At 39.1% G+C, this 15,995-nt stretch overlaps 2 protein-coding genes across 5 annotated transcripts in view; one reads left to right on the forward strand and one right to left on the reverse strand.

The window, feature by feature from the left end:
* Positions 1 to 6,852, forward strand: part of kank1a (KN motif and ankyrin repeat domains 1a) — an 89,070-nt gene extending 82,218 nt beyond the window's left edge. For all 4 annotated transcript variants that reach the window (XM_049578470.1, XM_049578471.1, XM_049578472.1 and 1 more), the window contains exons 7-12: positions 1,306 to 1,393; positions 1,609 to 1,828; positions 4,166 to 4,308; positions 5,202 to 5,402; positions 5,685 to 5,783; positions 5,879 to 6,852. In XM_049578470.1, the coding sequence (XP_049434427.1) occupies positions 1,306 to 1,393; positions 1,609 to 1,828; positions 4,166 to 4,308; positions 5,202 to 5,402; positions 5,685 to 5,783; positions 5,879 to 5,941 (814 nt within the window). In that variant the 3' untranslated portion in view covers positions 5,942 to 6,852. The remainder of the gene's footprint in view (positions 1 to 1,305; positions 1,394 to 1,608; positions 1,829 to 4,165; positions 4,309 to 5,201; positions 5,403 to 5,684; positions 5,784 to 5,878) is intronic.
* A 963-nt stretch (positions 6,853 to 7,815) lies between these two features.
* Positions 7,816 to 15,382, reverse strand: cfap157 (cilia and flagella associated protein 157). Its single transcript, XM_049578553.1, has 9 exons — positions 15,174 to 15,382; positions 13,105 to 13,376; positions 12,588 to 12,741; positions 12,152 to 12,419; positions 11,936 to 12,057; positions 11,153 to 11,303; positions 9,694 to 9,854; positions 9,259 to 9,411; positions 7,816 to 9,038 (listed from the first exon to the last, which is right to left on the reverse strand). Exons 1-9 carry the CDS (start codon positions 15,326 to 15,328, stop codon positions 8,942 to 8,944), a joined length of 1,533 nt encoding a protein of 510 aa, XP_049434510.1. The 5' UTR covers positions 15,329 to 15,382; the 3' UTR covers positions 7,816 to 8,941.
* Between the last annotated feature and the right edge of the window lie 613 nt (positions 15,383 to 15,995).

The raw sequence follows: 15,995 nt of genomic DNA on the forward strand, positions 1-15,995 counted from the left end.
CTAAAGCTGCTCTGTCTTAAATCTGTAAGTGACCTGAGAGCTGGATGAGTGTCCAGATGTGTTTATAGGAGCTCTTTGTTACTTTGAGAGTATGTCTTTGTTCAGGGTTAGCGCACACTAGGGACGATCTCCACAACAGTGACTCTTCAAATTCTTCAAAGTAAAAGTAGCAATACCACAGTGAAATCAGAAATCAGGGTGTCTGCAGGCCCTTAAGAAGTCTTAAAATGTCTTCAATTCAATTGTAAAAGATTTAAGTGATTAAACAGTCTAACATTTGAATTTGTGAGGTCTTAATTAACACAGACATTTTATCTAATTTCATTTATTTATCTTTTAATTTATTTTTGTTAAAATAAGTCAAGCTCTTCTGAGTAAAAGTCCACATTTCATGTTACAAATCTTTCCTCTGTTCCCAATACTGCCTTTCTACTTTATACTTGCACTTACCTGTTGGCAAAATGTAGATAACCTAACTCACTGTAATAACCATATTCCTGCGTAAAACCCGCCCGTACACCACTTACCTTAATACCTACCTGAAATGCTTGAATTAGAAAAATGTTTGTCCAGAAGTCAGTCTTAAATTTGGTCAAAATTAATACTGAAAGGGTATTTAAAAAGCATTAAATGTAAGTGTCTGATACCTGTAGACACCCTGGTAATTATATTTTGTTTCAAGTAAAAGTCCTGCACTGAAAATTAAGTAAAAGTACAAAAATATTGGCATCAAAATATACTTGAAATACCAACAGTTTAAGTTCTCATTATGTAGAATGGCCCATTTGAAAATAATATATATTAAACTACTGGATTATATTTATTGATGTGTTCATCACTTTAATGTTGCAGCTGATAGAAGTTTATATGTTGATTATGTTTAAGATTAAAAGTATTAAAGACTAAAGTATATTTACTTCTGATTTGTATTAGTATAAAGTAAAAGTATCTCAAAATTGTACTTGGTTACAATACTTCTGTAAATCTATTTGGTTACTTTCCACTGCCGAGCATGAGAGCCAGCAGCTGCCATGTTTACTTGTTTGCTTTCATCCCAAATGACAAATAAACTACAAGAAACTTAAACATCTGTAAAGACAACAGACCTGTTTTACCTCCAAACCACATTTATGAAGAGTAGAAGCATAGCAGCACAGGTTGTTCTTAAAAATGTGTGACATCTAAGGAACCACAGATCATTAATGTGACAGAATAAAAATATTATTGTTTAATCAGAGCTGGAAATTCAGTCTCATCTCAAACACTCCAGATAATTTACTTAATCTTGTCTGATTGTCTTCACAGGTATGAGCTGAGTGAGAAGATGCTGGCTGCGAGCAACGTACTCAAAACTCACCTCAGTGACCCAAAAGCTGTGAGCAGTAAAGATCTGGTGAGGAAGTTGTCCCCCCTCTTTTCAGCAGCATGCAGTGTGTGTCCCACAATGTGTGTTTGATACGACCACCACCACAGTCTGTAATTGTGTAATTCTTAACATAGTGGCTTTAAATTTGGGTCGCATGGACTTCCTTCCCACATTAGCATCCCTACACAACGCCGCACAGATGCTGTGTATGATCACTAACGAGCCCCCCTCCCTCTCCTCAGAGAGCCTGTCTGAACACGGTGCAGCACGAGTGGTTCCGTGTGTCCAGCCAGAAGGCGGCGGTGGCGGCCATGGTGGAGGACTACCTGGGGGCCTTCAGGGCCATCTCGCCGGCCGTGCTGCGCCACATTGTCAACATGGCTGACGGCAACGGCAACACGGCGCTGCACTACAGCGTGTCGCACTCCAACTTCCAGGTGGTGAAGAAGCTGCTGGATGCAGGTGAGAGCAACAGGTTGATAAGTAGAGCAACACGTTAGCATGAAGGCAAAGCATTCTTTCATTCGTGTTTGATTGTGTTGAGTTCAGTGCGTACTCTCACAGCTCTCAGCTACCCCTCCTTTTTATTTTTTGTTCCCGTTGAGTAATGAATCAAAAGGAACGCCTGTCCAGTGTTTCTAAAATGTTCTTCCTAATCCGTCAACACCCTGAGATTATCTGTGTTTTGCTTAAAATGCAGCCAAGTTTTTTCTTACTTCCCTAATGACGTCATGAGACCACTGAAAGCTTTTATATTCCTCAACTCTCGACATTGCTCCTTCCTCAGCCTCTTTTCATCCTTATCTCAAGAAGTTAGGTTACTGCAGAAAGCCAACAGTCACTCAGATTCTTGATTCGATTTTTACTCAGAATTGAAAAGCAAAAACCCTGCAGATAGCAGGGAGGATAACAGTGAGACACACCAGACTGACTTCAGAGAACAAGCTGATGTCACCATGTCTCGGCCAAGAAGTTGCACTTGAACACACCGCTAAGACTACAGCCGACAGCCAACCACCTCATATGTTCTGTACTTGTGTGAGAGGAAATCTCCACACCAACAGACTGCGGTAGTCTCTAATTATTAAAAAAAAAAGAAACTGGGAAAACCTTTGACGCTAGTTAGCCAGTTAGCACATGAACAACACAGCCCAATTTTAAAAGAATAAAGTATATTTACTGTGTGCCAGTGAACAGTGACGTTTGTTTTTTTCCTCACTCCCTCTTTACTGTAGCTTTTTGTTTACTTTCCTCACTTCTGTTTTTCATCTCGTGCGCTGAGCTGAACAGCCAATCACAGAGATTTCAATCACCAATGTTGCCAACGCTAAGTCAACATGCTGAATAAGCCAAAACTGAACTGACAAGGGTGACATATGCTCACCGACGGCCGAGTGTCGGCTTGGTGTGTCAGGGCCTAAAGATGAACCATCAACCCTCCCCACAACTCCCCCTTAACTTAAGTCTTAAACCTTGTCTTGTTTAGCTTTGTGTAGTGACAAAGGTTGTTCCATCGGGAGATCCCTGTAGATAAAAATTGGCCTCTTTATATTAACACGAGGACCACTGCATGACACTCAAAGGCACGTAGCTACACTTGCTCTCTCTGTTCCCGGCAGCTCCTTGCTAATATATAGAGTCATCCACTGCAGACTGTTGCAGTAATACTCTTTAAAGTTGTGTCAAACACACACTGCCAGGATCAGCGCCACTTACTCTGCACAGTAGTAAACTGTACCTCTGCAAAGACGTCATGATAAAGAGACTCTCCTTATTGCTATTGATCTGGTTTCACAATCATCATGTTCATGTAGGAGTTACAGATAACTCCTCTCCGTGGCAACATTATACTTTAGCATTAGATAAACTGCGTCAAATCTCAGAACATGTTCTTCTCGAGTAGACAAGAAAAACAAAAACAATAGTGAGAAATTTCAGGACATCTGACGGCTTGTTAATACGCGCACAATGTGAGCACAGTGTTCCTGGTTCAATTCCCACATGGGAACCTTGTTGTTGTGATTGTTGAACATGGTTACCTGTGGCTTCCTACTCATCAAGAATTGTATCTGTTTTTATCTGTTTGGACGTTTCGTTTACTGTGGAGGCATGAGAGAAAGACGTTTTCTTCACAAATTCAACGTAACACAGGGTGAATAACTAATTTTCAAATGATCATTTGGGAGGTGAAGTATTCTTTAAATACACTATCTGATTATACGCACATACCTAAACTTGTGTACCATTTTCAGTCCAGGACAGAATATTTTTACAGGTGATATTAGTAGTTTAACTCAGGTTAAAGATCTGGATACTTCCTCCACCACTGCCTTGCAGCGATCTCTCTGAAGGCTCAATAGAGTGTGATGAGGTCTCGGCCACTCGCTGCTCTAAAAGCCTTTTGTCTCCTCGGCCTTTTGTGTCCTTGTGCTCGCTGACAGCAAATCCACCCCCCCTCCTGTCCCCATTGTAGTCTTTGTCCTCCCAGTTCCTTAGACCTCTCCTCCCCTCAGTGGGCAGGGCAGCCACCCTCAGACCCGCCTCACCTCCCATCTTGTGTCTTGTCTCCTTTGCGAGGATGAGTTCTTTAAGGTCCACACAAAGCATCATGGTCCCAGGAGAAGTCACCGGCCTGACACACGTCCGCGTACATTACTGTGTTGCTGAGTGACGGGCAGCGACGAGTCAATCACAGACAGAGACGCAGCATTCAAAGCTGTGAGACCACCCGTGCTGAAAGAGTGTTTCCTCCAGCTGCTGCGGAGTGCTTTAAACATGATGTGTGTGTGTGTGTTTCAGATGTGTGTAACGTGAACCAGCAGAACAAGGCAGGATACACACCCATCATGCTGGCCGCGCTGGCCGCCGTGGAGACGCCTAAGGACATGCGTATTGTGGAGGAGCTCTTCAGCAAGGGCGATGTGAACGCTCGAGCCAGCCAGGTGAGTGGCTGAGAGGTCAGAGGTCAGCAGCAGGGCACAAACAAAGAGTTCAGGTTTCAACCAGTGGGGCAATCCAGGTTGTGAGGACAAATGAAGAACTCATTTAAGCTGGTTAAAGCTAAAAAGCAGCAGAAATAGACCCATGAAAGGTTATTTTAAAAGGCTTCAAGTAAGGTTTTTGTCTTTTGATAATTCATTATAAAATCAGAAACACACAAAACCAGATGATGCACATAATCAGCAGGTTGATTTCCACATGTATCTTTACCCTGAAGTAGGAAAATTTGTACTTTGGTGACACCAAGTGGTAGAGCAAGGTAACTGTTGGGATTTGTTAAAGTTACACAGATGTCATGAGAGGTTTCCTTGCTCAAAATTACAGTAGGGGACAGTTTTTGTTTGTATTTATGGGTTTTATTTGTATTTTTTGGGTCTGTGGGGGGAGAAGATTTTGTTTCAGTGAAATACCATAATTTCATGTGTTCCAACTCGTTGCATCTCAGTCAGTGTGCAGGTTACACTTCTTGCTGCCGGAGCCATAATTTATATTCTCAAAATAGTGTGGTGCAGCTTTTAAAATAATGTCTTTATTGGTGTAAGTCTATGAAACAAACAATATGGCTACACAGTTATAGTGTTTATCTACATAGTCCTGCAGTGAGGCAAATAAAATCATAGATTCAAATATAACAAGATAATGAAATAAAAACAGTGATAATATTTAAACAGTTAAGACATGTTGGAAATTAAAGGGTGTGCTAGCGTTAGCAAAAAGCTTCTGCATAAAGCGTTAAACAGGAAAATTAAAACAAAGACTGATCACAGTGTTTCATTAAGATTTAAAGATTGTAATTGTTTGCATTATTATTTGAATGTCGTCGTCCCTGTTTCAGGCGGGTCAGACGGGGCTGATGCTGGCGGTCAGTCACGGCAGGATGGACATGGTTCGGGCCCTGCTGGCTCACGGGGCCGACGTCAACGTCCAGGACGACGAGGGCTCCACGGCGCTGATGTGCGCCAGCGAACACGGACACGTCGAGATCGTCAAACTGCTGCTGGCTCAACCCGGCTGTGACGCCACACTGAGCGACAGCGTGAGTACATTTACTCAAGTACTTTGAGAAATTTTAGGTACTTGTACTTGTGTATTTTGTTTTCATGGCTTTCCGCCTCTTGCCCAGTGTCACCTGGGATAGGCTCCTGAACTTAAAGTTTTAAAATTACTTTAGTCGTCCAAATTATACAGAAAAAACTGGGTTTGTAGGGACTGTCAATTGAGTTAGACTCATCCTGTACAAGAAGTTTTATTCTTCTGTTTCTAACTGATCTTTTATTCTTCGTTTCGTCTTCATGTGTCTGTCTCCTCTTCTCTTCAGGATGAGAGTAATGCCCTGTCCATCGCTCTGGAAGCAGGACACAAGGATATTGCAGTGCTGCTTTATGCACACGTCAACTTCTCCAAAGCTCAGTCACCTGTACGTCCTCATCGCTGCCCTCCATTTGTAATTTCAAGTCTGTTTACATGTCGACCTTCACATTAACTATTCACACGTGTATGTTTACATTGTAGGGGACTCCTCGACTCGGCAGAAAGACGTCACCAAGTCCCACTCGGAGGAGCATGTTTGACTAGAGGCCCCACCTCTCCCGACAAACCCTGCGCTGCTATTGGTTCACGCTGAACGATGCCTTACCCACAGCTGGATGAGGGACTTAATCACCAACCAACCAATGAGATTTCTGGAAATATTTTTATTTATGTGCACAGCCCAAAGTGCCCTTTGAATATGAATGTAACCAGCTGGTGCCTGCAGTCCCGTCAGATCCCGGCTGAGATAATCAGCAAACCAACACGGACACATCCTCATCTCCTAAATGCCATTTTATTCCCCTCCTTTTACTGTCGTTTTGTTTTCTCTCTCTCTCTTTTTTTTTTAAAATTTGACAACTTTTTTATTTCTAAAGCTCGATGTTGATCATTCAAGAGCATCAAAGCATTTTTGATTTATTTTTCTTGTCTTTTTTTTTTTTTTGTTTCCGGAGTAGACAGATGGAGAATAATCCACCCACCTGTTAGAGGAAGTATTTCCTGTATATATTGCTCGCCTCAACATCCCAGCCTCACACACGTGCGCCCAGGTCTCTGCAGTACATGTACAACTCACGCGGATGAACGCATCAACGAGTAGACGCGACCTAGACTGGAGAAAATTGTACTTTTATACAAATCCTTTGTATCTATTTAAAAAGAAGAATCACAGTATTTTGAATATTTCCTATTACTACTTACTACGACCCATGAAGTTATATATTTATCAAAGTATAGTTTTTAATGCAGATATATGTATTTCATTGTACATACGGTGGTCATTAGAGTTTAGTTATTCTCCTGTTTGTGTCCACTTTGTTTCTGTCAGTCTCTCATGTGTAATATAAGCCGTCTGTCCTCCTCTAGTGTTCATCAAGGTACTGACTTTCATCCTCCAATGAGAATTGAAGTGCCTGAGACTTCGCCATATAACAATAAACATCAATTAAAGATTATACATCAGTGTCTTGTCTTCATCGATGACCCACAAATCTTAGGTAGGTGAACACTGGACACATTTAAGGTCGGGCTGGCAATTATCGTGGCCAAGAGTTCACAGTAACAATATCATCACAAAATCTATACCAGATTTTCTTTTTTAAAAATGTAATGATATCTGTCATATTAATCTGTAACTTTGTTGATAATACGTTTTCTTGGCAAATTAATTACACTTAAAATATGTGTAGGGAGGTAAAGATTGAGTCTGTAACCGTAACTGTACAAATCGTACAAAATGAGCAATTACTCTTAATGGATAGTGAAAAGAAAACCAGGTGGCATTGGGGGAGGGAGATAAATCAAGAACGTAAAGAAGTGTAAATGATTTAAGAGGTGCTGGATTATTTACACGATATAATCGTGTTATAAACATATTTCATTTTTAAATATCACAGTTATGGTAAATGGACTGCACTTGTATAGCGCCTTTCTTGTCTTCCATTCACACACATATTCACACACTGGTGGCCGACGCTACCATACATGGTGCCACCTGCTACTCAGTAACCATTCACACACTGATGGAACAGCCATCGGGAGCAATTGGGGGTTCAGTATCTTGCCTAAGGATGCTTGGACATGCAGACTCAAACCGCCAATCTTCTGATTAGTGGACGACCCGCTCTACCTCTGAGCTGCAGCCGTCATGTCAATAACAGTATATCGTGACACCCAGAATTTGAGGGAAATAAAAACTGCAGTGAGAATTACATTTTTCGGTTTTATGATCTTAAAGTGAAGTTGTGAAGTGTTTCTGTTACCAAAGCCTGTTTGAAAACGTTAAGGTTTTAGCTTATGTTTTCAGCCTGTGTTGGGTTTCTACATGGTTCTGTGGACCTGTTCAGCAGAAGAAAAACGGCTATTAAATACATATATTTTTCACTCAAAAAATATTTTATTTCCAAGAAAAGACAAGACAAAATAAAAAGAGCAAACATTTAGTGAAATGCTCTAAAAACGGTGCTGAATGCAAAAAACTACAATGAAAAAAATTAATATATCTCACATTTTATGAAAATATGCCCACCAGTGTTTCCTCATCTCAAGTGTTGATCAGAAACAATGACAATAAAAAAACTATACATAACATTTCACCCACAGACATGAGACGTATTACACAAATGCTTAAAATACAAATGTGAAGCAAAAGAAAAAGGAAAAAAGAGCAAAGCAGAATGACAAATGATTTGATCTAAATTTAAAAAACAAAAATAAAATATGCACAACTTTCCCTCCTGTTCTATCAGTAATTGTTTTGTCACAACCTTAGTTACTAGTTAGTCTGCAGATTCAGATTATTAATGCATCGATTAAGATAGGGTTGCAACAGTATGAGATTTTCATGGTACGTCTCAGAACTGTCTCAGAAAATGTTGTGGGTTCACAGTATCACGCGATTACAGAATTTATATTATTATCAGTCAGAATGACCCTGAGAGGAATGAAAACTGAGGGGTTATTGTTGGTTTTATTACTATAATTGATACATGAAACCATTTTGTTAATGGAAGTATATGTCAAAAGTCACCTCTTAGAAATTAACTAAAATAAAGGGGAGATGCATTGCACTTCATAATTTATTATTTATTGTGTGACATTTTAGCCTTGGAAACTTCCATCATTAAAAAAAAAATCCATTATAAATGTTAAACTTTTAAGTGAGACAATGTGACTTCTTGAATGAAGAAATAGCTCGTTGATTAATGACAAGTTGAATTCATGCAACTTAATTGAACCCATATTCCACTAAATACACTCTGAAGCCTAGTTTTACAGCTACATCCTTAATCTGTCAGATATATCCACAGCTGCCTGTAACTAGTGGCTTATGTTAGCAAACTTTACACGGAATATCATGTTGGACACACAATCAGTTCACTGACTCCTCCATCACTCTTTTCTACTTGACCTACTGCTACAATTCAGTATTCATCATTATTTCTAACTTGTGGCACTTAAACAAAAACATTTATAACAAAATAAATATGATTTTTGGAACTTTGCAAGGGAGAAAACCTGAATATGAAATTTGTTTTGTTCCTGTCATTTGGGTTTAGTGAAGGAGTTTCTGGAGATGAAAAGTCCGACAGCTGAGTCAGTTTGGTTGATGAAGCTGGCTGATTTCTGACTGGACGGCTTCCTGAGAGGATGAAAGAGCGACAGAAGTTTAATAAGTCAGCAGTTATATTAGAGAGGATATTTCCAACACAAACAAACTCATCTACAATTAAAGTGATATATGTTCTTGCAAAATGTGTGAAACTTTATTTTAACTGATAGCTGGTGATTGAGGTCGTTAAATACTGTTTCTGAAAGACAGTGATTTTTTTAGGTACAGTAATGTCAAGGTCTGAACAAACCTGTGTAGAAGCATGTTGGTGCTGCTGGACCCAGCTGCTCCTGTCCGCAAGAGTGTGTGTTTCACTGTGGGACGGGGTACAAGGCCGAGATCACCCAGCCTGTAACGAGCAAGCTCGAACTGGAAACTCGAGGTTGGATTCAGGATTACTTCTCTGTAAAGATAAACGGACGATGTTGATGGTAACAAAGCAGGAGTTTGGCTTCACTCAGCTGAATCTTGTCTTTTAAGATCACATTAGAACAGAACTGTGTTGTTGTGATAGTTAGCCTCAGTGGCAACATGTGATCAGATCATCAACCCTTCTCCCAGAGAAACACACTTAAACATGCCACCAAACACATTAAAGTCATAGGTTATTTCTATATGTAGTTGGATGCTGTAGTCACAATGTGGTGCTTGAGGTCAGCACTCACAACAGACACTATCCATTTACCTGTCTGCTGCAGAGTCAGAGGTCTGCAGCTCATCCACCTGGTCGCTCTCAGCAGTGGAGTTAGTGAGTGAGGGTCGGTCCAAGACCACCAGCAGCTTCTCCATCAGCTGCTTCCACTGGATGACAGAGCCCACCTCTGAGTCGTGGTCTGACGGAGCATTCTGCAGAGAGCAGAGTCAATATCAGGGGCTGAAGTCACGAAAACTTTTCGAAGAGGCTGAAACAGTCTTGTCGCATTATAGGTGACAAAATTAACAGCAGTGTAAAACTTAAACTATGCTGTGACATGACAGAATTTAAATTTGCAAGCAACAACTTCATCTTTGGAGATATTTCAGGTGTCATGAGATTCCTCTCAGTAATTTACTACTTAAGTATCTTGAGTCTGTGATTGTCCAGGCTATTGTAATTTGGGTTTAGTATCTTCTTACACTTACAGTTCTTCCATTTACGTGAGCAAGAGTCAATTAACTCAGCAGTGAAATGCGTTTAGATTCAGCTGGTTTGATGGTAAGGATCATGCTGTGTAGACTGAATCAGCGTAATCACATTATTAACAAAAGTTAGAGTAATTGATCCTTTGAACCCTGAGCAAATTCACTTGATTTCTTGTTAACAAAAAAAAAAAAAACATGGGAAGAAGGCAACGAGCAACGAAAGAAAAAAGACCCAAAAATTAGCAAGAAAATTAGTTTAAAAAGAAAGAAAGTTAAGACCAAACAAACAAGAAAATTACCTAAAAAGAGTGCTTAAAAATTATAATAATTCTGTAACATAATTTAAGATGTAACAATATTAATAATTAAATATATATATATTCATTATATTTTTATTTTTTCCCTATTTTTAGAAAAAATAATTTCTAAATCTATTTTTTCTATTTCTATGTTCTATTTTTCTTTCTTTTTTTTTTTTTTTTTGCAATTTATGGGACATTTCTTACTAACTTACTCATTGCCTTTTCCCCATATTTTTGAAAGAAATCACACCAATCTGCACAGGGTTCAAAGGTTTAAATGCTTCCGAAAGACGCCTGAAAGCAGCACAGGAAAAATGATGTTGCTCCAGATCTCTAAGGGTTAATTAGGGTAAGTTATTTTACTTGATGCCTGCAGAGGGTCAGCTAGGTTTTATTTCTAGTTACTTAAAGTGACAGCTAAGCTAATTATCTAACCGTAAGAATGTTTTACCTCCTGATTTTTATGTTACAATCGACTTACAATAACAAAAACATAGATCTTTGTTTATTGGTTAAAGGAAGTACAGTTTAGTTTTTGACCAAGAAAAAAACTGTGTTTGTGTTTTTGTTAGCCACCATGTTTGTCACAGAAACATATCAGTGCAAAAATTAGGCTAATTTGTCCTAAAATTAATGATTGAAACAATATCAGCAACAACCTTAACTTGAACATGTTTGTGTGCCCTGATGTTTAAGGTCAGAGATTTTTTTTTGTTTTACCATCAGGGCTTGTCTCAGAGTGACGACTGCCTCCTGCATGATGCTGTTCATCCTGCTATTCCTCCTCTTCTGCTCCTGTAGCTTCACCTCCAGACGGCTCATCTCAGTTCTATTTTTACCGCACTGCTCGGACAGCGAGGCCCGGTCACGTCTGAAAACACAACACAACACTGACAGTGACGCCGTATTCACCATGCAGAGGTTTGAACTTGCTGTGTGCAATTTCTCTGAAGATGTCATTAAAAGTTTATTTCTACTAGATGCCTCTGTCCTCTCGGAGGTTCAGGTCCAACACCCACTCCGCCAAATTCAACAACTCAACAAATGTTTTATGTTGTACATGTTGTATGTCTTGTAATTTAGATTATAAACTTGATTACAGAGTACTTTCACAACACTTAAGGGCACTTAATACAAGTTAAATAAAGGAGCATTTAGTTAGCCTATCACCTTTCTACTTTTTAAAGACACTTGCTGTGTCTACTTTACAGGTTATGTTCCAGTGTCACCTGCTGGATATCTCAACGGGCAGAGCTTCAGTCAGCTGCAGCCATTTAACACCAATTAGTCCTTTGAGTTAAGAGTGTGTTCATGCATGTTCTTGTCTTTTCACTGTGTGTGCAACAGAGTTTTGTTTTGTCCAGAAACTTGTATTTTGGAAATTTGTGACCGTTCCCAGTCTATATTTTTGTGAATTGCTCTTTAACACTGAAAGGAGTGTGACCTTGGGTAAAGCATCAGAGTCAGTGGTAGGTGGACAATGAAGACAAAGTAAACTCTGACCTGAGCGTCTCCATCTCAGCCAGGACTTCTGTGTGTTTGGTCTGAAGCTGCTCCAATTCTTGCCTCCGGTCTTTCAGCTCTGCCTGCAGCTGCTGACACTTTTCTGTAAGCTGCTCCACCACCTGATGGAGGGAAGGTATCATGATATCAAACTGCAACACCTGCTGGATCCATTTTGGTGCAAACAATGACTAGGTAGATATCCATCTTTCTAACCTTCTTGCGGATGCAGCTCTTGCGGGACATCTCGCTGAGCATCTGCTCCAGGATGTCCACATCCATGTTGAGCCGAGTCCTCCGGCCCCGCAGCACAGAGTTCTCCTCCATCAGGACCTGAGTCTGCTCTGCCAGCTGGTTGATCTGGGCCTTAACCTCCGTGTTCTCCTGGAGGGCCAACCTGGTCGTCTCCGGGACCTTTTGGTCCACCAGGTGCTGCACCTCTGCTGCCATGGCCGCCACGTGGCTCTCCATCTCCATCTCCAACCTTTCGGGTAAATAATATAGCCACTGTATATTTTGTCGTGTACATACCAGCTTTTTACTACATGTCTGCTTTATTTTAAATTTCTTAATATTTTTCAGAACCAGGAATGGCTGCAATTGTATGCCATTATTTCAGATGTAATGGTGTTTGTAAATAAGTTGTCTCAACCTCTTCTTTTCCAGCAGAGCTTTCATGTCCAGACTGTGGATGGCAGCTTTGTGTTCCTCCTCCTGACTGAGAAGCTGCTTCTCCAGAGACTCCATGTTGGATGTCAGCTGCTCCTTCTGCTTCTGAAACTCCTCCAGACTAGCCAGCTTCGCCACTTGGAGGAGGAGGAGAGGAGTTAAACCCTGAATGGTACCACTCACTGAGGTTTCTGCATCTAAGTTGCAAGTAGATGTTGCTAAACTTTTCAAAACTGTTTAACCCAACATCTTGTTCGTTGCCATACTGCATGATTGTTTGTAGATATAATGTGTTAATGTTACAGGTCCACTGAGATGGGAAAATGGGTGATGGGTGTCTATAAATACAGATTTCTAGTGAATTATCCTGTCAGTGTGTATAAGAATTGTTTACATGTGCTATAGGAGCCATCAAAAAACATCAAACCACAGAAATGTACCATCTCAAACCATCTCCAAGGGGCAGTAAAAACTCGACCCACAGCGATATTCAGTCTCACCAAGTGTCGTGTTTTCTTTGTTGACTTCCTCAATCCGCTCTTGAAGCTCTTGCCTCAGCTGATCGTGCTGCAGCTGCAGGGCGTCTCTGTCCTTATCGGCAGCTTGCCGCTGACTCTCCAGCTGCTCCGTCAGCATGTTCACCTCATCCTCCCTTTCCAGCAGAGAGCGTTTCAGATACTCAACAATATCCTTCTTCTCTTTCTCCAGTGAACTGTACTGAGAGTCGAAATCCTTCTGCTGCTTCTCTAGTTGATCACATTTTAGCTGATATCTGGAGGACAAAATGATAGATAAATCTTACAGCGGTAAAAAATAACTAAATACATGTACTTTAGTACAGTTTTGAGGTACTTGACTATTTCCATTTTCTGCTACTTTTTACTTCAACTCAGAGGAAAATCTTGTACTTATTTCTACACTGCATTTATTTGATAACAGATTCAAATTAATAATACAAAATATAATCACTAAATACCTTAATATTCCATTTTTGAAATAAACAAGTTACCCAGTAGATTAAGTTGTTAAATGAGCACCACCTTTACCAGCTGCAGTATTAAAGTGAAGTACATATTAATACATCAATAATTATAATCCCTTGATAAATAATACACATTATTCTGAAATGAGCCATTCTGCATCATGGGTATTTGTTCTTAAGACATTTTATGTCTGTATCCATGCTAATACTTTTGTACTTTTGCTGAAGTAAAAGTTTGGCTGCAGGCTGAAATCTTATTCTGAAATGTAACCAGCAGGCTAACTAAAGCTGTTAAATAAAGTGGAGTAAAACGTGCAATATTTGCCTTTTTAAATAGGTAAAGTTAGTGAAACAGAAGTATAAAGTAATGTTAGCATAAAATGAAAATACTCAAGTAAAGTAAAAGGACCTCAAAACTGTCTTAAGTACTTGAGTAAATGTGCTTAGTTACTTTTTACAACTGGTAATATAACATTACTATGTGTTTTGGATAGATATCTGCAACACTGGCATAAAACACACTTTTAATGAAGCTAAAGGATTATTCCTTATTTATGAGAAGGGAGGGGGTGGAGCATGTCAAATATTTTTTAAGCACTTGGGAGGGGCTTATAATTTTTCATTTTGGCATTTTGGCATCAATTATGAATTCCTCAACCCAAAAAGTCCAAGAAACAATGTGCCATGCAGCATTGTAGGCCAAACCATGATCGTTTCCAATATGGCCGACGGTAGCCATTTTGGTTTCAGGGCTCTCAAAGATTTAGCCCGCAATTTCATGAGGAGCATGGGGGCTAAATTTGTTTTTTAACCTTCACAGATGATAAATCCACTGAGAAACGAACCTCCGCTTTCCACGGTCATGGAATTGCTGGAGATGACCTTACTATAAGGGAGGGGCATTCAACTTTAAATGGTTGTATTTTGTTTTTATTTTACTGCAAACATGCCTTGCATTATTTTTAAAGAAACCATGCCCATATTTTCTTTAAAAATCGCCAAAATTACCCCATTTATCATCGCCAGAAACTGTAAAAACAGAAATTATCACTGGATTTTCACATTTCTGATGGTCCTGTCAGTGAACACTGTCAGAAAAAAAAAAAAACATGACAAAGCAAAGCTTAAAATAGTGATAATTTAATAGTGAACTTTAAAACACCAAGTGGTAAGTTTTTAAAATCTAACAAACTAATTTATGGTGGAGGGAAGGTGGTGCATTTCCCCCAAGTCACTCAGGGAGGCTCCAGGAAAAATACAGTAGCTAAATAAAAACTAAACAAAGTCACACCCCAGCCACCTCCTCTTCTCATCCTCTTATAAGTAAACAACAGTCCCTAATTTCAAAGTGAAAACATGGCTAACAAATGACAAGCTAACATAGCATGCTGCAACTTCACTTTAACTGCCCTGAAGTGATTTTTTTTAGTGGAAGTTAAAGGAACAACACTAACTTAAGTTATCTGAAAGACAAAGGATTTACTCACACACTCATTATCATCACGTCAATGTTAAGTTAAACTGAATTATTTCCGACCAGTTAAACACAGAAGCGCTTTTAGTCGTGTAACGTTAAAACAGCCTCACCTTTCCAGCTGCTCGGTCAAATATCGTACTTGAGTCAAATATAAATCCCTCTCTTTGTCGTCAGACCCGCTTTTATCTGCAGGACTTTCCTTTTTCTGCGTTTTCTTGGCTTCATCTTGTTTGTCGCCGCTTTTCTTATCTTTCTTTTTGGGCATTGTGTCACAGAAAGTTGGCTGAAGCCGAGAAACTAAACTGTGCTGTTGCTAGGCAATGAGGCGTTCAGGGACTCTTCGAAAAGTCAACGTTTCACGTGGATAGACCGAGTTGCAAGGGGATAAAAATGTGGTAATAATGCGGATCAGATTTTGATGTATGTATCGTGTTTTTTTGTTTGTTTGTTTGTTTTTTGGTAATATATATTAGATGACAAATACAGGTAGTACATTTATGTTGTTTAATCAGATGTTCAATTAATATTTTGATGTATAAATCATGGTATTAATACGCTCTGGTTAATTTGATGGGGCAAAATCGGATTTTATTTTAGTTCTTAAATCAATCACCAAATCTGGCCAGACAATAGGTTAAATTTTTTTTTCATAAAAAAATAAATAAAATAAAATTAAAAATGCTGATAAGAAATGATAAAAAATACATAATAATAATGATGATGATGATGATAATAATAATAATAATAATAATAATAATAATAATAATAATAATAATAATAACAACAACAACAACAACAACAACAACAACAATAATAATAATACAAATAACAATAATAATGATGATAAAATAAAAAGTACAAAATGCTTTGGCATTGCAATAAAAATAATAATAAAAGCAAATTAAATAAAAAAAAACGCACTAACAAACACA

This window comes from Epinephelus fuscoguttatus, linkage group LG6 (genome assembly GCF_011397635.1).
Source record: "Epinephelus fuscoguttatus linkage group LG6, E.fuscoguttatus.final_Chr_v1".
NCBI classification, from domain to species: Eukaryota; Metazoa; Chordata; class Actinopteri; order Perciformes; family Serranidae; genus Epinephelus; species Epinephelus fuscoguttatus.